The 23,953-nt window shown below is 44.2% G+C and overlaps 1 protein-coding gene across 1 annotated transcript in view; it reads right to left on the bottom strand.

Annotated features, from left to right (window-relative positions):
* The window catches only part of LOC142055650 (uncharacterized), an 86,454-nt gene that overhangs the window by 36,698 nt on the left and 25,803 nt on the right, over positions 1 to 23,953 (bottom strand). The window contains 3 exon segments of the mRNA XM_075089766.1: positions 4,946 to 5,406; positions 6,630 to 6,779; positions 7,773 to 7,827. Of these exon segments, the coding sequence (XP_074945867.1) occupies positions 4,946 to 5,406; positions 6,630 to 6,779; positions 7,773 to 7,827 (666 nt within the window).

The following is a 23,953-nucleotide window of genomic DNA, read 5'->3' on the forward strand; positions in this document are numbered from 1 at the left end:
TGGAGAAAAGTTTTAAAAAATACTTAGTATGCTTGTCATGCTGCTTAAAACCTTGCACAGACCAACTGATTTGACAGCAATTTTTAGACATTAAAGAAGTCATTGAGAAATGTGAAATTTTAAAATACCTTTTAGAAAGCAACAATATGCACTTTTGTGTGTATCTTCTGCGCAAGTGTTCTGGCTGGAGTAGAATCGATGACTACAGTCTGTCCAGACTGAACAGCAGTATGGCAAGCAAATCTGCTCCTAGTACACACCTCTAAAGTATCTGATGGTGGATTGGAGATAAGAAGAAAGTCTGTGAATAAGCTTTAATAGCAATCCGTGTCTGTCCTTTTAACCACACCGATGAAGCAAGGAGGCACATGTCGTAATTCTTTCCCTATTGCTGACACAGGGCAGGGAAACCTAATACCTGTTGCCTAGTTTAGGTTGGAAGCGACATCGCATCTTTCTAAAAAAATCAGTTTAGTGCTTACTATTGCTATTTTTGAGACAATGTAAAATAGGTGCAACTAGATGTTATTTATTAAAAATAACAAAACATTGGCTAGTTAAGAAGTTAGAAACAAAGCCCCTGACTGCGTCATGAGAATGCTCGTGTTTTTTGAGCCTTCAGCCGTTTTAAAAACGATTAGGTGCTGCCACCTCCTGCACATCAGCCCTCCTGCGTTGCTTTGCCCTCTCCTGCTGCGTACTCACACTGTTTTGCTGTTCTTCCCTCCATTTCCCTGCCTGTACTTGAGCACAACTGCTCTAGGAATTGCTCCCATCTACTCTACCAAGTCCTGACATAATGCCAGAAAGGGTACAGTGCTCTCGTAGGTAGTAGTCTGTATGTCAAAACAGCATGCATTGGTTTCATATGTTTTCCTGCGCTATAGTTGCTTGTGTCTGCAATGCCCCATGTTCATTTGTCTGAAGGGTTTTGGAGGAAAATGCTCCCCTGTTCTGCTCATGTAGGACATAAATAAAACAGTGGTTCAATTTTAGCGCATTTCTAGCGGTTGGGATTTAGGTGAGGTAGTTGATTTGGGGGGGGAAAGAAGGCAAAATGAGGAAGGGATCAGAAGTGAAGAAGAGCCTTGTGAGTGGGTGGACCTAAGTAAGCATGCAGGTGAATCTCTGGTGAGGCGGTGGGCAGTGCCTGTGCCTCGGTGTTTTCAGCAGCTGAGAGGCATGTTGGGTACCTCTTCAGCTGAATATTAAAGAAAGGCTTCTTTGAGCCTGGATTAGAAAGAGAAATAGAGAAATGCATAATGGGATTATCAATAGGTGTTGCTTCAACCAGGGAAGGAGCCGCCTTGGTTCCTATGCTACCCTGTAAGCATGAATTCAAGCAGCCACCTGCTACCTGACCCTTAACCTATGCCCTGCTTGTCCTCCCCACCTGCACACTTTGAGGCAAGACTTCAATTCTTGCCTCAGTATGGTATGAACAATTTCTCAACTCAGAAAAAGGAGGAGGTTTTATTGAACTCTTTGGAGGCTAATGGTCCTCCCCTAGCTGCTCCATACAGCAGCAGCAGGATCCAGGTGAATCATGGCTAAGAGTAAAGCCAAATATTAGATGGGGAAAAATCAAGGTGGTACATTTGTCACAACAGCTGGGATATCCTCTGTGGATCGGGGAGCAAAGGCCAGCCCCACAAAGTCTGGGACTGGAGCATTTATCGTGGTACTTCAGGCCTCTTCTTTCAAAGGGTACCTTGAGCTGTCTGCATACTTGCAGGATGGAGGAGGAAAGGCGGCAGCTTGGAAGCGAGCTGTATTTCAGGTAGAGATCAGAGCACGGACTTCTATCAGGAATGTGACGGGAACTCTCTTGCTGAGCATAGTTAAATAACTTATGAGAGTTGAGCGGACAGAAGATTTTTAAGGGCAAGAAGCAATTTTGACGTTATTCTGGTGTTAGCGCCTTGTGTCTTAAACATGGACCACGTCCAAAACATGGTTTGAAATGAGTTCAGCCTATTGACATTTTAAATGTAAGTGTAGGTTCATACTGCTTTGTTGCCTGCCTGCTGCAAAAGACACCCACGTAGTCACAGGTGAATCTCTCTCCTAGAACTGAAGATCTAAACTAGTCCTCTAAACTATGCTCCATTTCACCACCACTCAAAGCAAAGATCACTTAAACAATAGTGGCTGTTAAAGAGAAACCCAAAATTGTGATAAAGATGGTAAAATCCCATATAAAATATTGCGCTCTCAGCCTTGAACAGACATGCTTTGAAGTAGCAATAAGGCATGTTGTGTCATGTGTTCCAGTCCCATCCCCTCCACCCGCCAACCTATTAATTTTGGCCCTTGTGCCCAGGTACTTAAAAGAAAAGCTTTTGAAAGTGACTTTGCAGCAACTATGTATTGCAGTAGTGTCATAAGGCAAGTCAAGTGGCCTGCAGGAACCCAACAAGGTAGGTGAGCGTGGAAGAGGAAGTTGCTGGCAGAGGAAGCAAGGCGCTCTCGTGTTCTCATCTTTGTGAACTCTTGGAGCCTGTGTTACATCAACATGCCTGTTTGATTCCTCTTCCTCAGTGAAATGCTTAATGAACACTAGGGAATCTGTTGCAAACACAAGTAATTCAGAACCCAGGCATTACAAGGATGCAAAAGGTCTCTGAATTGCCTCTGTAAGCATTGGTGCATGTGACCCTCTTGAGTGTTGCAAATGCTCCCCACATGCTGGCCAACTATTCCTCCTTCCTTGTGGCTAATAACTCCATTCTTCCCCAAAGCGGCAGGGCAGTGCATGGCGTTGTCTGGCTTCACCAGGCTTCTTCTGCTCTGGGTTGCACAGAGAAATATTACACTTGCTTTGCTGGAGGGGAGAACAGGAAGCCAGTGAGGTTTAACCGGCCAGAGGTGTTGTTGAAAGGTTGGTTGGGTGGAGGCAGGCAAACACCGCTATGTCGCCTGTTGGTTAGCATTGCCCTCCTCTGAACTATGCATGGATTTCAAGTTTTGGACAGGAAGAATTTCTGGTTTGATGGTCACAGTGGCATCTCGGTGGGCACACTGAGACTGCATGGCTCTCAGGTTAATTAAACAAGGTATTCTGGACTTCTGTTAAATGCCGGGAAGACTGACACTCTCCTGGCAGCACAGAAATGAGCAGTTACAAGCTTCTGGAAGATTGCATTGAATTAAAGATTAGGCACTTGCATTTGTTAACTCAGCATGGGTGCAGTCATGCAGGTGGCATGTGTGTCCACAGACCACCTGGAGCCTTTTTCTCTGCCTGAGTGCTTATGCTTGGAGCTGTAATGAAGTTTTTCTCAGCAGAATTCTCTTCTTTGGGTCCTGATGGTTCCTTATGCCCTGATACAGTGCCTCCGCCAGCTCTGCCTGTGCCCAATAGCTCAGCTGAGACCGGCTATTTTATATGGCTTTGCTACAATAAAACACTCACACATTTACCATTTCTAACAGGCTTCATTGAACTTGTGATTATAAAGGTAATTTACAATGAAAGAATTAAATAAACAATAAGCTAAAGCACAATACATTTCAAAGGGCTCATATGACTACAACATTCCAACACATTAAAACTTTAAAACAACATTAACACTCAAATTGTACCTACACCTATACTTATCTTTCTAACACGTTTCAAGACTCTCAACAAAGTACCTTTTTGGTTACAGTCCCTGTAAACACACAAGACCAGTGAAACACTCAAGCAATTGTACAACTGAGAAGAACACTACACAAGACAGGAACAAACAATGTGCTGGAAACCGCCTGGGGAATAGGGGGTTTACCTCTAAATTGAACTGACTCTTTGGACAACGAATGGATAACACTAGCATGCTCTCTGGAATACATGTGTGATATCCTTAGCGGGAACAAGCCTCCGTGTCACTCAACACTGTAATTTCACAAAAGCTTTAGGTTAGTGCTGCCTAAAGAAATAGCCCACCTTTCTCTGGCCGTTTGCTCCCATGCACGTCTCACGCTACTCTTGAGCCAGTGCAAAGTGCTGGTATATTTGCCCAGTGAAGCAGCCAGGGAAACTCATTGAGCTTAACAAACAACAAATTAACATTCAGCAAACAAACATGAAAGAGAACTCACTGTATTCTCCTTGATCTCCCTGGTCATGTTCACTGTGCAGATATGTTGGCACCAGAAAGACACCAGCGCGGTGGGGTGGGGGGGTGGGGAACATGGTGACTGGGAGCAGGAGGACTATTTCTGTAGGCAGCAGTACTCTCAAAAAACGCCAGTTACAAACATCCTGTAGAAAGGCTTTACCTTTTCCATTCTGAAACAAGTAACATGTTTTCAAACCGATTTATAGGGCAAATCAAATAGTCAAGAGCAAAACGGTGGACTAGGACAGAACTGCAAAACAACGCTCTAGTACTGTAAATGAGATCTGTTCCTGCTCCATGAGTACTGAAAGGCCGCATGATAGTTGGTACAACAGGGGCTGCTACAGCCAGATCGCTGGCGAGTCTGCTGCTCCAGTATCTCTTCTTTATTCCTGTCTGAGAAACAGTATTGACGTACCCAAAGACTTCATCATCATCAGGTTCTGTAAAATCAAGTTCTTTCACAAAATGGTTTTCATTAACTCCGTGCTCCACCTTCCTGCATGGAGGTGTCACAGGAGACAAAAGGATGGTCGAGTTTGGCTCACCTGGAGTTAAGTCCACTACGATACCAGAATCACTGAGGCTTTTGAGAGAAATTGACCCAATTCCTTCAGTGAAGAAGGCGGGCTTAGAGGACAGGCATCTTGAGCTCTGAGCTCTGAACATGTTTTGAATAAACTGCTCCCCTTCTAGGCTATATGGCACCACATCAGTCTGGATGGTCTGCTCCACCATCATGTTTCTGACTTTCTCCTCCTCCTCCTGGGAAAAAGTTAGTTTTTCATCCAGAACATTTTCAAGCATCTCTTGATTCACAGTAGAATTGGAGGGAGCTGGCTCACTCAACTCAGAGGTTGTGGTGGTCAAACTCTCTTCAAATAAATCAGTCCCGTTAGCTGTGTCCTCATGAAGAAACAGCCCACTATCTGCCAGCTCCTCCAGAGCTTGGTCCTCTGTGGTGGGGCTGTCTGGCATCGTGGTACACAACGGCTTGCCCTCAGAGTCACATGTGTACTCCGGGCGCTGCTCATCTCTCACAGAGCTCTTCAGGGCCATCTCCATGCTCGACACCAAAGATTCCAGTTTCTTGTTCTCAATGCTTATTTCTAGGAAGTATTTCTGAAATTTTTTGTCTTTCTCAGCCAAGCTGTTCTTCATGCTCTCAATAACTTGCTTGAGTTCTTTAATTTCCCTCCTTGCTTCCAAGAGGCTCAGCTCCATCTCCACATGATTACACTCGTCTTCGATCCAGTCTTCCTTCATACGTTCCACCTGAGCTTTGAGCTTTTCGATTTCTCTTTCCCTGGAGCAAAATAAAAATATCGTAACACTTGTGGTGACTGCCTAGTTAAAGAGTCAACGTGAGGCTCCACCTCACTGGGGTGGCTATGCTGCAAAGATGCTCCAAGGAAGAAGCAAATTCCTCCATGCATCGTTTGCTGCCACCTCTGGGAGAACTGGCAGAGATGTCAGCTGGCTGCCAAGACACACTGGCTGATTCCTAGCTGGAGTCAGCAACCTTGCCACACAGCCAGCAGCCTTGTGGGCTATGCTGTGATCCTGGACACTTTGAGGTGAAAGTGGTGGCCTCTGGGTTAGGTCCAACCAGTACAGCGCTTGACATCTCATCTACTGCCTCACCCTGGAGGAAATGACAAACAGCTGCCTGGATGTGTCCCCTGTGCCTGCCAGCAGCTCGTCACGTATAGCCAGAGCCAACAGTGGCCTCAGACAGCAGGATGGCTCAGGGCTGCAGGCACCTGGCTTGCTTTGCACCCGGCTTGCTTTGCACCCCCCCAGCCCAGCATGGATCCAGAGGCTTCTGCCTTCACTTGCAAGCAAGTGGGGAGAAGGGCCCCCTGCGTGAGATCCAGCCCTCACAGGTACAGATGTTGGGCCACCCAAAGCAGGACCAAGGGGTCCCTGGGACTCTACCTTGGGGCTCCATTCAAACAACCCGTTGTGCCCGCTTGGGTTGTGTGTGCTGGAAAGCCAGTTCTCAGAGCACAGCTTTAATAAAAGAGAGAACATCTGTTGCTGTGTAATGTACATTGTTGCTTCTTCGCTTAGCATCCATACAAAGTGCTATTGCAAAAAAGTCCATATCTAAGCAACAAAACCACAAGCGGGCACACTAGCTTGTGTCAGAGCTTTTCTTTCATTAGGGGAAAAGGGGGACATTTTTGGTCGTATTTTCTGAGTGAGGTGGAACTTTTTTTATGTATAAAAGGTCTCAGTGCTAAAGTAGGCTGGTGAAGAACTATCCTTTGAAAGTCTTCTATCGGGAAAGTTCAAAAAAAGGGAAAAAGAGACAGCCATATTTGTAACAAAAGTGCACGGTACATATTCACTGAGCACACAATGAAACCTTAAATACCTGAAAACAACCTAATCAGCCCGATCATATTTCTAATCTCTTAATGAAAACTTTACATGGTCAAGAAAAGAGTACAAATGATCAGGACTCCCATCCCTTAATGCTCCTGAATAAATCTTGTCCAGTCTTATTTCTGAAGTGAAATATACCTTTCTGTAACTTTGCACTCGGATTCCTTCAGCTTTTTTTTCAAATGCCGTATTGTAACTTCTTTCTGCTGCAGAGGAGTCAAATACCGCTCCGGATTTTCTGCCTTAGTGCTGCAATTGTGACCACAAGAAATAGATTTCCCTGATCGCCTGAAAAGAAAAAAACCATCACACCATCACATAACATCACTCCTACAGTTCTTCAGTCCTGGCAAAAAGGAACACATCCCATAGACTGATATGGCGCTTGACTCATTTTGGGCTCCTCAGTGTCCACACAAGTGACTCCCTCTGGCAAATCAAAGTACTTGAGAAAATGGCTGATTTGTGGCTATAGTACAAAATTTACTATTTATCATACTTGTTTTCAGTGCCATTACCTCAAATGAGACATTTAACTTTAAAACACCTAGCCATCTCCTCACCCAAAACGGTGCCCAAGAGCAGGCAGCTGGGCCATTGGCAAGGGCACCCAGCTGCAGACACAGCCAGGTAAGGAAGCGTACAGACTGAGTTCAGCTCCACATGTGAGTTAAGAAGCCGAGCACCCTGAAACCTACATTAATCCTGTCTAGCTTTAGGTGTGTATCTGACATGCTTGGCTGTTGAGTTGCCTGGGGTGGGAGGAAAGAGAGAGAAAGGGAGGGAGAGAAACAACAATTTCTTCTCTGCAATACGTGTTGCACGCTCCCGCAGGTATTAGTTTTCTTCCCTGTAGAGGAAACTGCACGCAGAGGTACCTAAGGCCGGGCAGGGTGAATTTTCACCCGAGCATACAATATTTTCTATACAACCCCACCCAACTCTCTCCAAAGTTGAAAGGACCTTTCTGTGAAAGAACCAGGAAAGCCACATGAGAACTGACAGCATAAAACCACGGAAAGGAGCCTGCCTTGGAGTGAAAACCAGCTACAAAGCGCTTTGACTAAAAGTAACCTTGAATTTTACAGTACTGAAACAGTCAAACTTTTACATGGGATAGAGCACACTGTTGATTGTCGAGCCACCAATATGAAGAGTCACACCCATGCTGAGGAGCAACACGACCCCTTTGGCAAGCCAGACAACCAGCTGATGCCCCATTTGCGTGCAGAGAAGGTAAGTCAGTGTGCTGAACACCAGGATGCTGAAATAAAGACTTGCCTCGTCACTTGGCTGCTGTCACTTCCTTTGTTTGAGCCTGAGTTGCTTCTGCTGGCTAAAGAAGCCCCATAATTCTGACGGGTGTTCGCAGGACTCGGCTGGTTTTTGCTCAGTGTTGACAAAGGGACCTTTTCACGGGAAGCAGGTGGGCTGGGTCTGGACTTGTTGGATAAGGATCCATTATTCTGACCATGAAGGCCACAACTGGAGGAGAACCAACATGGTTAAAGCATACTGGATTATCTTTATCACACAACTCATTATGTGTCTTATTTCACGCACAAAGTTGTCTACACACTAAAACAGGTAGATAACTGTGAGTGGCCGGGAAGAAAGTCCTGAAGTCATCAGCCACTGCACACTCTTTCACTGACTGTGGGGCTCTCAGTCTGAATTATGTGATCTAGGGAAACGGTGGCCATTTTCACGTTTCTCTGTGGCTAGCACGGTTCCCACTGACTCCACCAGATCATCCACATTCCCTGAACCTCTGACTCCATTAAGTAATGAGAGGACTGCAGCCTGGGCTAGTGCCAAAAGAACCACGCTTCAGCCTTCCCTGGCCAGACCTGCAGAGAGATGCCTGCTCGTGGAGGTTTGCTCTAAGACTGCTTTCATGCTCCTTGGCAAGCAGCCTGAGGGATCACAGTGTGTGATGAAAACCGATTTGTTTGAGCCACTGTTCCTTTCTCTCTTTGGCATAGAGGGTGCTTCTGCTGCCACTGTCAACTATTCATAGAATCATAGAAGAGAACCATAGAATCATTAAGGTTGGAAAAGACCCCTAGGATCATCAAGTCCAACTGTCAACCCAACATCACCAAGTCTCCTAAACCATGCCCTGAGGTGCCACATCTACACATCTTTTAAGTACCTCCAGGAATGGCGACTCTACCACCTCCCTGGGCAGCCTGTTCCAATGCCTGACCATTCATTTGCTTAGATATAGTTCAAACCCTACTGTGAGCAGGCTGAAATAGTATTAAAATAGACAAAGAAAACCACAGATTTTTTTCTTCCTTCCTTCCTTCCTTCCTTCCTTCCTTCCAGTTTCCCTCATACGTATCTACCTTTCTTTTCCCACTCTTTATTAAATAACCTGACTGTCGACTGTGGGCTTGAAAGCAACTGGTATCTGTGCTGCTGGCAACTGCCAAAGGACTGAGGTGCTCTGAGCACAGCTTCCCAAGGTGGGTTCCTCGCTTGCTCACTTGGTTTGTCTTCCTGCACTGCTACACTGCTACCTACATCCTCTCATGGAATTGGTTCTTCTAAACTGTAATGAACGGGCTGGTTTCAGAAAAGAAGAAGGCAAATCCAGCCAACCAAAGAGGCTTGAACATAAAAATTTAAATACCACAGCACTATGAAGCAAGAACTCTCCTCAAGATTCCCTAACTTGGTTTCGTCCCTCCTCTGAAAATGGAACAGTTTATAAGGAAGGTGGCTGCTGCAAACCTTCATCACACTGCTGTGGTTTGGGTGATTTTATAATTATTTTACAATGAAGTGCTGGACTGTGGTTTGTGACAACACTGAGATTTTTCAGAGGAAGTTGAGTCAAACAGTTAAAAGAGAACATATCGCAAAGGAGACCTCTCCTTCCACTTCGTACAGTACAGCATCAACTCTTGGGTGAGGCAGAATTCACATAGACTGTGCGTAACGCAGCAATGCAATTGAAGGAGCATTATTACAGAGGCCTTCTGTCTAATTAAGTGGGTCAGGATGCTCTAATTTAAAGTTACATTTAAATGCACAGAAATGCATGCAATGATACAGAATCTTACTGCAAGTAAGGTGATTTTAGGGCTTCATATTATACTTAGTATTTTTCACACACACACGCACACACACACCCCTGTCCAGTACCTTTACTGGTTAGATTTAATCTAGAGAGTGCTTAGGTAATGTTTATTTTTCTAACAGTCTCATGACACAGATAGGAAACTGCTCATCAAGCATCCTTCTGCCAATCTCTGTGCACTGGGGCACACTCCGACCTCAGAGACATCTGTGTGACTTAAGCATAGAGGTATCCCACTGCCAGTCCCGGCCTGGCCTACCTGCCAGCACTTCCACAAAGGGCAGGAAACCCGTCCTGTCAATCTGAACTCTTTGCACCTACTCCAACAAATGTAACCAGCAGGGATTTTGTGGGTGGAGCACAATGTGCGCTGCTCCACCCAAATGTCCTCACCCTTGCATTCACAAGCTCTCTGGATTTGCACTTCACAAATGATAGGGAGAAATCTTACAGAAATCTTTCTTGAAAGATTTGTTTAGATAGATAACTCATTTATATATTTTTTTTTATTTGCATATAGTTTTAGTTACAGAAAGGTTGGGCAAGGGTGTTGAATACAAAAGCATCAAAGGCAATATTGTCTACTTCTTCCTACAAAAAATAAGGTCATGACCTGGAAAGGGACATGCCAAGCTGACAGTTTATTACAAAGAGAAAACAGTGATAAGACCAAAAGGTTAAGGTTAACTTCTTAGAGGTACTGCTGTTAAGCAACATATACCCAGTTGTCTCCTCCTCCACTCCAGCTGAAGTCTTTTCTGTCTTACCTGAGGGTATCTCCCATACTTGTTATGAACAAACAACAAAAAAATACCTGTCGGCTGATCTGGCCTACTGACATGTTTTGGTCTCAAAAAATATAGCTTTTTTTTCCCCTTTCTCATATTACAGTTCTCATCAGCGTAAGTGCTGCCCAAGAGCATAGTGTTAGCCAAATTGTTTCAAAACTCACACTAGTGGTATTTTATGTATTAGCTGCAAGGCCTTACATAGTAGTCTCTCTCTGCACTAGCAACTCTCTCACTCTTCAGGAAAAATTGCTTTGCTTACTTGTGAGAAAAAGACCTTTTGCTTCCAGCAGCCGACACACGGGCTTCAGGCACTGAGGTACAGCCTGTGTTGCTTGAAGAGCTAAAATTGGTTTTAACCCCTGGAAAAGAAAAGGGACGAGTAAAAACACAGTGGAAATCATAAGTCAAAGGCTGTTTTAAAAATCACAATGAACAACAGGCATCATCCCTTTGCCCATCCTGTGTGAATTTTAGCAGTTGCGTGAATTTTCCAACATCCCTGATGTCAAGCACGTGATTTGTTCTGGATTTGCAACATTTCTTCAGAAGTGGCACTTAAACAAGAGCAGAGAAAAACCATTTGGACACAAACCCCTCACACTAAAGAAGCCCTTTTAGGACACGGCTAGGAACATTTGTTGTGACAACCTGTTTGCTTTCTTACAGCCGTCAATACAAGAATCAGGCTGCTCACACGGCTCCTGCAGCAGCACACAACTGTAACTGCAGATTTCGCTTGCTTTAAACCATATGAAAACACTACGCGCTGGGGGAAAAGCCGCTTCCATTTTGGTTTCTGAGACGATGTACACATACATGCATATGTACATATAAATGTGTATAGGCTAATAGGGTATATGTGTCTGCATATGTACACACATATGCAGGTTCTCGTGGCACACAGAAGGACAGTAAAGCAGTTCTAATAGCCTTAAATCAATCCAATAATCACGCATGGCTCTCAAGTGCTTCTGGGGTGTTAAGCCATCTACCTGATTTCTGACTTTCTATGGATCACAGCTTTTATTTCCCAAGCCCTGGCATGTACAGGGAAAACCGCTTTCATTTTGCTACAAACAGTAGTAGGTAGAGCTACTAAGAAAGTCTTATCACCTGGAAAAATACCCACCCTAAAGTTAGGATCTTTTTCAGTCTGTCACTCAAATGGCAGATGTCCAAAACCATATCTGGGCCTTACACTGCAAAGCCACAATATTGTACGATGACTTTAATCTGAGGGAATGGAAATAACTTTCCCTCATCCTTTAAACAGCTGGTCGGGGGGAGCATCTCTCACCTGAGAATTTCTGGGCACCGTCTCACGCACAGACACCCCCAGCCAGCAGCTGCAGACTTACCATGAACCCCATTTTTGCTATATTTTCCATGATGCATCTGCAGATACCATCATCCCCCACTGGGGTGGATAAACCTTCAGCTGCACAGTCTTTCTTAAATCCTTTGCAGAACTGATGGTGATGTGCACGGCTTGTACCCCAGTTGACTAGGTTTGTCGCTGTGACAATGTGATTGCGAAAGCTCACACATCTAAGTCCCAGAACAACCCACCTAAGCAGCATTAACCATGAAAGAGGCTGCCATTTCTCAAAAACCATTTCTTTTGTCTGAACTGGCTATAACACTTGTTTTGCCCTGATCTGAGACTCCCCTGACTAAGAGGATTGTCTTACCCACCATTTCCCACAAAGGATACCACATATTGAGTCATCAGCTTAAGCGGTATCTCAGTTGAAATTCATTCATACATATATTTCCATGCTGCAGCCACTCAGTGTCACAGTGCTGGCAGGCAAGACAACTTGGCACTATGCTCTGACGGAAACGCTCATGCCACGCGTAGTGGCATCCAACACTGAGAGGCCCGTCACTCTGGCCCCAGCCCACCTTGCAGCAGGCTACAAGCAGCAGCACACCCACTCCCTAGGAGCAGAGCTGTGCACCGCTCTGTGCAACGGGAAGAACAACACAGTGATGGCCAACAAAGTAATGCAACGTTTTCCAGGATTGCTTCTTGCCTGCAAGACACTGGAGTGAAATAGTGCAGTACCAAGTGCTGTCCCTGCACTTCATTGCTCAGTGGGCAACGGCACTGAGCTAAGAGAGTGCTGCAAACAGCATCATGCTTTCTGCACTGCCTTTTAGCCTCCTTGCTGCCCTGACAGCACCACTACAGTCACCTAGCTCTAGCTGACATGGAGGGGAGAGGGGAGCCTGCAACCCCACGACTGCATGCTGTGCTGCCCATGACGAGGAGTGCAGGCAGTGCCAGCTGGCACAACCCAGGCAGAGGCAGAAAAGGCAGTGACGGTACGTCAGACGTGTGTGCACATCGGCCCCATGGGTTGGAGGACCACTGCTTAGGGAGCTAACACCGTCCTGCCACAGCACTGCAATTGGCTGGGCAAGGTAGAACAGCTTAGGTATACTTGGTCTGCCAGGACAGTATGCAACCACATCACATACGTACTTATGTATATGGAGCCAGTATATACATTTCTTACACAGATCCACACAATAACCATACATGCATGCCTGGAGTATAGCATCCCAGTCTGCTATTTATAGCCATTACAGATGGTTGGATACCCTGTGGCATGGTCTTCTGGCCTCAAAAGTCAAATTTTGCTTGCACTTGAGCATGTAATATTTTTCCTTCTATAAGAATAAAGCTCAAACTTTCTTGTGTGCATTTGATTGTCCATGTGCTATCTAAATGGTAAGGTTACAACATAGAAAAAAGGAAGAAGTGTCAGTAATACCTGTGACAGGAACACTGACAGCTGAGCAGAACTGGATTCCTAAAACTCAGGATGCACCTGAGTTTAGTAAATCTTTTAAGCTAATTTAGTCTTTTTGTGTAAGTCTTTCTTATTTGCAACTTCACCACTCTTTCATAGCTGCCAAAATATAGAAACCACAGAACTACCTATCTTCTGACTCCATAAACATGACCTCTTAATAAATATCTATGTGTGTGTATATATAGATATAAAAATCATTCTTGATGCTAGGTTTGCATATAGTCACCCAGTGAATCAGAGCTGTAAATGAAACAGCGCTGACAGAGACAGCTTGTCCTCAGAATGTAAAACACTTCAATTTGCTGAGCTTCCGTGCCTTTAAAAGCATCCTGTTACACAGCAAAGAGACGAAAACGCAAAATAAGTTCACCACTCCAGTGCAGCTGCTAGAGGAATAAGTAGCATGCTGTCCCTGTAGATAGCTTTATTTAGAGACCCCAAGGGAAGAGAGGGGGCCTGACTGCATAAGAACTTCCAGCAAAGCCATTAGAAACAGCTGGAAAAGTAGAGATAATTCAGTTGTAATGCCCTTTATTGAAAGAATCTGTATTTTTAAAAGACTAAGTTTAATTTATCTTAAAACTTTTAACTCACAGCTACATCTCCAGTTTCAATCTTTCACAGCGTAAGCAGTAATATTTCCAGGAAACATTAATGCTACTTCTTTTCTATTTAATACGGGGTTGTTCCTGCAAGATTGTTTTTGTACACCACAAGCAATCTAGGAAAGAAAACCAGACTGCTCACATGCACGAACAAATGTAAGAAAAAGAAGCTGCTCAGAAGTGATGAAGTCTTGCTTCAGCATTTCCGGCTTTTCTTCAGATAACACCCTTTAAAAAATGACCCATGTTGAGGGCAAAGGCTGCCAGCAGGGAATGTACTCAATTCACAGTGTCAAGCTCAGCTGACAGCGTGTTTTTGTTCCAGCCCCTGGCCTTTGACTTACTATGCGATTTACTATTACTATACATGAGACTCTTGCCTTGCACTTTGCTATAAATTTCACATCCAACAGTAACTGCGTAAATGCAGATATAATCCTGGGAGCAAGGATCAGGACTCTCCTCCACGTAGACTGCTCTATTCTTTGTGTGACAGAGAAGCTGCTCCCACGTGCTCTGCCGCTGCCCATGTCCGACAGATACCCTCTACTACCACGAGGTCTAAAGCCATTGGAGGAAGCTGATGATGCTCTGTAGGTTGCAGTGGTTGAGAACTCTTGTGAGAGGTGTGGATTTGAACTCCTTTGGTCTAAGGAGGGCACTGAACTCAGATCTTTTCCCCGAGCTCTACTTGCTCAGCTGCCACACAAAACAGGGTGGGTGGTAGCACCAGTGCTGGCCATAGTTCAAAGCAATGAAACGTGCTGGTTGCTGGCACTCACAGAGGTGGTCTGGCTCTGGTACAGAGGTTCAGAGTGAATGTGAGGCACGTGCATGGGCGCAAGCAGGGTACAAGTAGGTGGCCAAATCTGGGAGACGGGCACGCCTCTCTGGCCTCTCCTGTGGACTGGGAGAGGTGCGTTCCTGCCTGGCATGCTCTCTGCTGTGAATCTTGGATTGTAGTACCTAACCACCCCCTCTTATTTTATATGCAGTTTAGTCATCAAGCTCAGACTTGCAAGTTGTGCTCCCAGAATGACAGTGAGAACCTGAGCACAGCAATGCCTGGCATCAGCATCCCCTCCCCTATCCCACTGCGCTGGCCAAAGAAGCTATCACTTATCACTCTTGGGTGGACATCTACCTGACTGCTTGCCTGTGCTCTCTCATCAGACAGATCTGTTAATCATGTTGCAGCTGATTGCACAGCGCAGTAACAGCTGATAAATTGGCAGCTGGCAGACATGCAGTCAGAGAAGACGTGGAGCAAAACTTTCAGTGTGGGTGACCATCAACTGTTCAAACCTGCTGGGTGAGGAGACTTCCAGCTCAATACCAGGCAGAAGACTTTGGGGAAGAACTTCAACGCAGATCCTGCTTCCCTGCATTTAGAACTAAACTTGATTTTACTTGAACCCCTCAGTTCATACTGCTGGTTGTGTGATCTAAACTAATTATGTATCTTGATTTTTGCTCATCTAGGTCACCTGCTTTTCTTACTTTGGAAGAAAGTTTGTTATCAAATAATCAAAATTTATCTCATTAAGCAGTTTTCCAATCTCATCTAAATACTATAGCTTTGGTAGTGATCTGAACTGCATTCATGCAAAGTATAAGCACTGCAGATCTCAAAATAAATATGGAATGTGGCTTGTGCATGCTGTGAAACCGCAGTCAGTCAAGCTCATCTCTAAAAACAGTCACTACAAACTAATTACTGAGATTGGCTGAGAGCCATCATGTAGACTCTGCATATCACTGTATCCTGAGCCAGCATTTTTCTTCATTGTTTTTAATTCATGGATTTGCAGAGCAGCCACGAGCAGATGTTGGAACAGACAAAGAGCATTACAAGGTGGGGTTTTTTTTCCTGCTTTATATACCTTACAGAGATTCTTCGTACGGAAATTCGCCTGACCTAATTATTTTTTGTGATTCTATATGCAGTTTGAGCTCTTCTAACACCACTTTAGAACAGCTCCCAGCAATTTTCCCTTCTCATCCCGAAATGACCTTTGTTGGGGGAACACATGTTCACGGAGAAGAGAACAGTCTGGACAACTTATCTTTCTGTTCAAACCAAAAGGCTCTTTCGGTCAGAGATGGAAGGATGCTACTTTGCTACTCCAACCTCATTAGAAACATTGAGACTGGAGGTTCAAGAAATACCAATAGATGTATAACATGATACTCAACTTGTGTATGACAGTTTTGGAAAAACCTCTGTGATGTGTAAATCCACCTACGGACAAGTCTTTAATAAGGAAGCATGTGGTGTCACCTCAGGAGTTTTCTCATATGCCTGGCAGTACTACCTGGTGTGCTTGAATAGAAATGAATAGGCTGGTCAGAAGTACTTTTAGAAGCTAGAAAACATCATCTTTGGCAGGGATGACTTAACAGGACACAGAAAGGGAGTGAACTCCGTCATAGACTAGGTCAACATCCCAGCCGTCCCGTTATGTTGGCGGCAGAAGTTTAACAAAGGGCTTTCAGAGGCCTCTTCAACACATCTCCTAAATCTGGGTCCAATGCACAAGGAGGAGAGAGGCTGGCTGGTGCACAGCAACAAACCCCGCAGGCATGCATTCACAGCAGCAAATGCTGCAGGTATGTGTCCACAGCATATATGCAAACGCATGAAATCACATACTAAACCTGATTCAGCTGAAAGCTTTTGCACAATCACCCTTAATATAAGGCACATGGTTTTCATTATAATGTGCATAAAAATTTTTAAATCAGTTTTACATGTTTTCAACAGGGAAGAGAAAACCGCACACCTTGAAATTATTACAAAAAACTAATAGAGATCAAGTGCCATCTACTGAAACGAACAGTAAAACCCTACCCAGTATATTGATAGGTTGCCTAAACTATATTTCTATAGTTATAAAGAAAGACAAGGTGGGTCTCAAAGCAATGAATGTCAAGTTACGACTGCTGTCATTTGCTTGTTTTTCCCCCCAGTAGCACTCTTAGCATTAAGGAACACTAAGGACAGACATGAAGCCTGTGCTTTTTCAGCCTATTAATCCTTGAGGGTTTGCGGTCACACCGTATTCTGCCAACTTGAGCAAAGACTCACAGCGTGCCAGGTGCCCAGACTTCGAAAGCCAACAACTTCCTATTACTTAGAGAATTTCAGAAGGGAGGAACAGACGACCTGTAATGAAATGCCTCAACATGGAAGCAAGACGAGGCTTGTAATCCAAATAAAATACAAAACAAACTCTGCAGAATTTTCATTTCCTTTAAACACAGCTTACATAACAGTACACCTAAGATACGGTATTATAAGGTACATCTACTGTTTTGTTACAACACATTAAAAGTAATATATTTCAAGCTCCTTGGGGAAGCGATGTCCACCTTGCAGCGGCTGGAGCAGGATTTATGAAAGGATGCCAGGGCCCCAGCTCCACGGGGGGAATTTTGGAAGTAGCACTCTCCCTATCTGCCACCTCACTTGAGAAATCCCACTCTCAATCAGCAGAGTGTCTCAGCTATGTGAAACTCTTGTTTCTGGGCATGCCTAGAAGCAGGTCAGCTTTAAAAGAGCTCGGTGCCTGGCTCCTCTCCAAAGACCAGGGTGGGTGTTTCACACTACACAAAAGACATCAGGGTCCACACAAAAGCAGCCCAAGCAAAGCTCTCTTCTGCTCTCTGCTTTACTGGAGAAAGGATCCACCTGGGATTTGCAGGGCCAGATTTAGCTTTGAACTGGGAGGAGGCTGCACATCATCTCCCCATCACACCACCTGGGACACGCACTGCGTCCAGCTGTAAGAACCAGGGGAGGAGATGGGGTTCCTGTCCTCTCAGCTTATCAGGGCCTTCTCCAGCTCCTCCACAGATTCACCCAGTTTAGGGTGCCTGCACGTCTTTGTCACCCGTTGCTACATACATAGTGGAATCCAAACAGGCCTGAATTTCCCACAGCTCCCCTGCCTCCATCAGGAGACCCTGCCTAACCCCTGCACCCAACACACCTGAGAAAAGTAAGTTCTACAATCTAGAGTTTTGGGCAAAGTTGGGCAACCTCTGTCCAGTTGCTCTATCAGATGCTGGGTTTTATTTTCTTTTCATAATTGTGGTTTATTTATTGGAACAGGGACTGGGCATGCATTTCCCCCTTCTTCCAGGCTCTTCCTAATCTCGGAATCATAACGACAGGTGAGGACCAAAAGAGATTGAAGGCATCTAAAACACAGCTTCCCCAGGATTTATATAGCTAGGTACGTAAAAGCAAGCAAATGTTCAAAATGCCACCGCTATCTGCAAGGTCCTGCTTAGTTGTTTATGGCTGAGTTTCCACTGTTGAGCCCATTAACCACCAACTTCCCCAATGTCCATATACCACAGTGAAACCAAATCAGTCAGATTTGCATGGCTAAGATAAAGACATTCCCTTAGCTTTCTATGCCTGCATACAAATACAGATATATAAACAGAAGGAATATAGAGACATATCCACTCAACACTGCTCAAAAAGGATTAAAAGATGTCACTCTAAAGCACAAAAAAAAAATTTCTGACTGATTTGGTCACCAAAATACAAAGTTCAGAGAGCACTGAAACTATTTCTGATTTTAATTCAAACATGGCCAGATAATGGAAAAACAGAATTTTCTACTTTCTGTCTGAAATGATGCTTTAATTTTGAAAACTGTCAAATTCCTTTCTTCTTTTAAAAAAGGGGTACAAGTCTTTTGATATTTTTATTGCTTTAATTTAACTAATTCCTAATTAAAACTAAATCCTTTCCGTTTTTTAATTTTAAAAAAATTACATTTAAAAAATAAAATTAAATAAATTGATTTAATTAAATAAATTTAAAATATAAATTTTAAAATTTAAAAATAAATTTAAAATTTATTGAATTAAATTAAGTACATTAATTAAAGCCTTAAAATATCTCTAAGCATTCTAAATATTTTAGATTGAAGATTGTCTTTGTTCAGCCTGAGAGAAAGGCTTTCTTTAATGTTTTGATTTGGTCAACAACAATGATGACAGGATTACAGGGCACTGTTTATGAAGGAAGATTAAGGGAATACAATTTGTGTATTCTAATCAGTCTGGCAACACTCTATCATGGGGAGGAGGAATACAGCTGGAAAACTGTAAAGAAAACCATTGAACAGCAACACAGGATTCTGGCTATGATGCATGTTATGTCATGAAAAATTACTTTAAATAAAAACGGATGTTTGGTGGAAGTGCTCATAGTAGAATGTAGCTGGAGGATGTTCAGAATATTTTAACCAGGGCATCAGAAAACTATTTTCAACATTGGCATAAATAATACAGATTGTAAATTACAAGCAGAGCACCAAGAAAAAAAAAAATCTCCTAAGAGAAGATTTATAATGGCCTTTCCATAGGCACAGTATTTCCTTCCGTACAGGTGAAGTGGGCTGAAAACCATGGAAAACAGCCAGAAAGAGCAGAACATTTGCTGCAGTAGATACACAAATTGCAAAGCCTGCTCCAGCTTGACCTCACACATATTTTAAAACAGATACTTAAGAGCGTGCAGTGTGTGTAGCATCGGTTTCTCTTATTTGACTCATATTCCATAACGAATGAGCAGAAGAGAGAAAAAAAGCTTCTTAAATATAAAAAAGACTTTTTTTTTTTTTACTAAAGATCACAGCTCTTGCCATCTTCCATACCTGCCTCAACTCTGACCTCTAAACCTCAGTGCCCTTCTTACACCAGGAGCTCAGCCACCTTTTCCAGATGGAGGAGGAGCATGTCCCCACAGTCCCCAGGAGACCTGCATCTCTATCAAAAGGCATTTGGCACTAAAAGGTGAATTGGCTGGCACAGGTCTCACCTTGTCCAACAGCCCAGCGGCTGAGGCGCTCCCTGCAAAAGTCCCATATCTGCATCCCCTACTTACTCAGATTTGCAGTTGGAGCCGTGGCTTTCTCACGGACCACGCGCGAGGCTGAGCTTGAGGTTGCAGGCGTCCTGAGGCGAGAATCTCCCTTTAACAGTTGGCGTCCCACTTTCAGGAGATCTGGAGTGGTATCAGGACAATTAATGGGCCAGAGAGAGAGAGAGAGAGAGAGAGAAGAGTTATGGTGTGCCTGCTGGGTACTTGGCTTCAAACCCCCAGTACAAGAGTAACTAGATTATACAAAGTGGAAGAGCTTCCCTGGGAGCAGACTCCCTGCATCCCCTCAGCCTGCTCAGCGGCCTGCTGCTAGGGCACTCGTCTCCTTTGTGCTCAAGTCCAGCCTCCAAAAGAGGCAAACAGACCTAAGGAGAAGTTTCTTTTCCCTTTACTGAACTAAGTAACAGGCATCTCCTTTTAATGTTCTTTTCCTTTGTGAGGAAGGACATAAGCACCTAAGTGCGCAAGATTTGTGCCCGAGACCCTGAATTGTAGGTGGCCTGTGCCACCAGCCCAGAGCTGAGCAGATCATTGCTTAGGACAGATGGGATTCAGGCTTTCGCCTTTTACTTGCCCATTCCTCCTTTGTAACTTGCTGACTTCTTTTCGGGATCCTCTATTATCTCTGTGATGTCTGGGTGCCTGCTGCAGCCCGAGAGTCTTCTGAACAAAAGGAGATATATATCTTGAGGGGCCTCAGCCCAACCAAGCAACATCAACAATAATTTTTAGAAAGGGTGGATCATACAATCTGTGACATTTTTCTAGAACACTTTAATTTAACAGGAACTTGCAGATTTGGGTTCAAAAATACAAAAACACTTGAAAGCCAAAACAGTCTTTGCAGGTGCTACTTTGTTTATTCTTCTTTGAAAGAAATACGTGGCCCTTTGAATATGTTATCCACACCAATTCAACTCAATTTGTTGAAATTCAAACTCTAAATCTAAAACATATAAAAATCCTAAATAAAAAACGATAGCGCTATGCTCATAATTTTTCAAAGATGCTTTTTCAGCATCTTTTGCTGAAAATATTTGTCTTCCAATTGTATTCCGTTCTTATCTCTTGGAAGTTATACAGCACTTTTTTCACTTCAGTGCAATTCAGTTAGCTTATACCCTAAAAATTCTTCACTCCTGCTAACAAAATTCACGGTGCAACGGGAGATACAGGCTGTCCATGTGCAATGCTAGGTGCCTTGGGCAGCGGTCCTCAGAAACAGGACAAACGGACAGTGCCCAAGCCTATGAGGGATGAACAGGAGAGGAAGAGGCATCTAATTAGACTTACTTGAAGATCCAAGCGTGATCTTCAAACACAAACTTTCTTCCGCAAATGAATGTCTAAGACTGGGTTTCCTTTCTGTTAAACAAAACAAAAACAAAAACAAAACAAAACAAAACAAAACAAAACAAAAAAAGAAAAGAAAAAGAAAAGAGACAGAAACCGTACTTGGCTTCAGTAAAGGCTAACAGCAGAGCTGTCATAGACCTGATGAGGAGCACAGGAGATTGGGGTGGGATTCATCTGACTAAGCATGGATGTCTCTAATGTAGACACCCATGTCTGAGCCAGCCTCGGTCCCATATTTAGGCAACCGAGAGTTCGTCAATATAACCAGTGAGTTCAAGGTACTCCCTCACCCCCGAAACAGCTCCCACAACGGCCAGGAGAGAAATGGCAGATTCACCTGTTCAAGCTGTTCCACTTCTGACCAGCAATGGGACCAGTCACTGGAGCAGACAAGGGGGGCGCCCCCCCATCTGCAGCCCACAGCTCCTGAAGGTTGTCTAAGGAGACCCGTAGATTCGGTTTTCACCTCTTCTGAATCACAAATACCAAGGGATTTACCCCAGGCAGAGGAGCCCCAGCGGGATCCGCCGCCTGCGCTGGGTCCGTTGACCCAACTGGCAGGGACCGGTCAAAAACTGCCACAGGGGGGACCCAGGCGTTCCGATGCACGCGGAGGGGGCTGGGCTATGCAAATGAGGGAACCCCCCAGCAGCCGCTTCCCCCCTGCTGCCAGCCGCCAGACCTCACAGCACCAGCTGCTACAACACACCAAGCCTTCACAGGGTGACGCCTCTCTGTGCTCAACTCCGGCATGCAAGCTTCGAGGTTAGCGCGGGCTTCAGCCTGGGCACGGCATCCTCGCTCACGGAGGGCGACATGTGCGTGCTCATTTCCCTCTGAAAGAGTTAAAAATAACATTAGAAACCCTCAAGCTGACACAACAACATCTTCAACTCGTTTAAACTAGACACAGGAGATGTTTCTGTGATCCTAGTTTTTAAGAACAAAAATACATGCTTTTTTGAGCCTTCAGCCGTTTTAATGCTGACTGTACTCCAGCAGTGCTTATTGAGAATGAAATCCATGTGCAGAAAAAGTAAGGATCTCCCTTAGCTGCCTGTGTCTGGGTACCTATTGGTGCTCAGTTAATATCTGGAAGTGTCTTAGACTGGAATCATTTTTGTGTAGAAATGGAGGGCTGTGTTCCGTTAAGTAACAGGGAAGACTATATCCTGTGACCTTTTCTCTGGTGGCTTGGTATTTATGTGTAGCAGTTGAAATAAGCCCAATACGGCTTCCTGGAAACCAAAGCGTTCTGGAAGACAGTGCTGAGCAGTAGGCTACTAGTGCCTGCAAAGTTCCTGTAGTCTCTTTCTTCCCCACTCCCCAGCAGATTCTGGGCTGAGATGCACCCAAATTTTCCAGGCAGTGATCAACATAGTGGACGATAAAATGGATTTTCCTTTAAACTGGATTTTCAGTTAATTGAAGTTAGTTAGAACTTGGTTGCTTCTGCAAATTGTAGATACCTATCTGCACCTTTAGACTGTCTAAATGCCAACGAATTTATTTTTTTTCCCAACAGGAACAGTCAAGCTAAATGCTCTTTGGCTGAATAAGCAGCACTGTATAAAATGTCTCGTGTGTGAAAATGTTTTTTGTGCATTTATAATCGTGTTGAAGTAAAAGAATAGTATGAAGTCGTTCTTCTTACAGTTATTCAGTAGGTCTACAGTAAGTAAAAACACGCTGGAATAAGAAGGTCTGCTAAGAGTGTGCTAACAGTGATTATAATTAGTGTTCTGTTAACCAGTGAGTTGGGTTTTTCCGGGCATAAATTGTGTTAGGAATGCAAAGCAAGGCTGACATCAGGAATGAATACTTCCCTGGTTTAAACAGCTTGCATCATTCCATCCAAACTCCGCTCAAATTCTTGCTTTGGAACCCAGAAAGAATGAGTCACCTGTGGCTGTAGTTCATCATAGGTGCCTCTTTATTGAGAAACGAAACCTTTTCTGAGCCTGAAAGGTCGTAGCTTTATGTTGAATACGCATAGGAAGTTTGGAATAGAGATCAATGTTTGGAATAATGACCAAGTAAAAGAGCAGTGAAAAGGTAATCACTTTGTGGTTGTATTTATTGCTTGTATTTATTTTTCAGTGACTTCAGTTCCTCTGTCTGAGGTAATGTGAAGGTCTCCTCTCATTTGGATGCTACTGGAGTCCAATAAAATTACTCAGCCAGCGGAGTGCATGGAAACCACCTCTCTGTGCAGAGGAGTTGTGTGTTGTGCAGTTTATAGGGTGGGGCAGAAACATGATCTGCTGTGACTGTCCTCGCTTCAGAATTGCAAATGAATAGCAGCACTGCTTAACGCCTCATGTGGCTTTTTGGAATACCGCTGCCTTTACATGCAGGCTAGTGCGCATATACCGTCTTCCTTTCTGCATCAGTTCAGAGGTGCAGGGAACATACAAAAATCTGCTACTGTAAAGTGGCAAACATTATTACTCTGCATATGCTAGACTGACAGCACTGTCACCTACCTGGCCTTCTGGTGGAATGTACAACAGTGGGACATCACCTCAAAAACACCGTTGGGAATTCCGTTAACTTGGGAGGTAGATCCTGATGCAAATTACTAATTTCATTCTTCCATGACAGACAGCAGAGCAGCTTAACAGAGCATAGGGAAACTTCTGGCCATTAATAATCAATGAAGGGAAACCGTGAAGGTACTGAATAAGTGCAGTCCCTCTCCTGTCCTGCCCAGTCCAAAGATAACATGAAGCCTTTGTACCTCAAATACTTCTAAGTTTTGTGTGCCCAGTTTGTCCATAGTTGGCATCTACCAGACACGGCTGCATCCAATGATGACAGCTTTTAATTCTCTGCATTTTACACACTTATGTGGATGCGCACGGGTAGTTTAGGCATGTTGAAAGTTAACTCCTT

Source organism: Phalacrocorax aristotelis, chromosome 3, assembly GCF_949628215.1.
Source record: "Phalacrocorax aristotelis chromosome 3, bGulAri2.1, whole genome shotgun sequence".
NCBI classification, from domain to species: domain Eukaryota; kingdom Metazoa; phylum Chordata; class Aves; order Suliformes; family Phalacrocoracidae; genus Phalacrocorax; species Phalacrocorax aristotelis.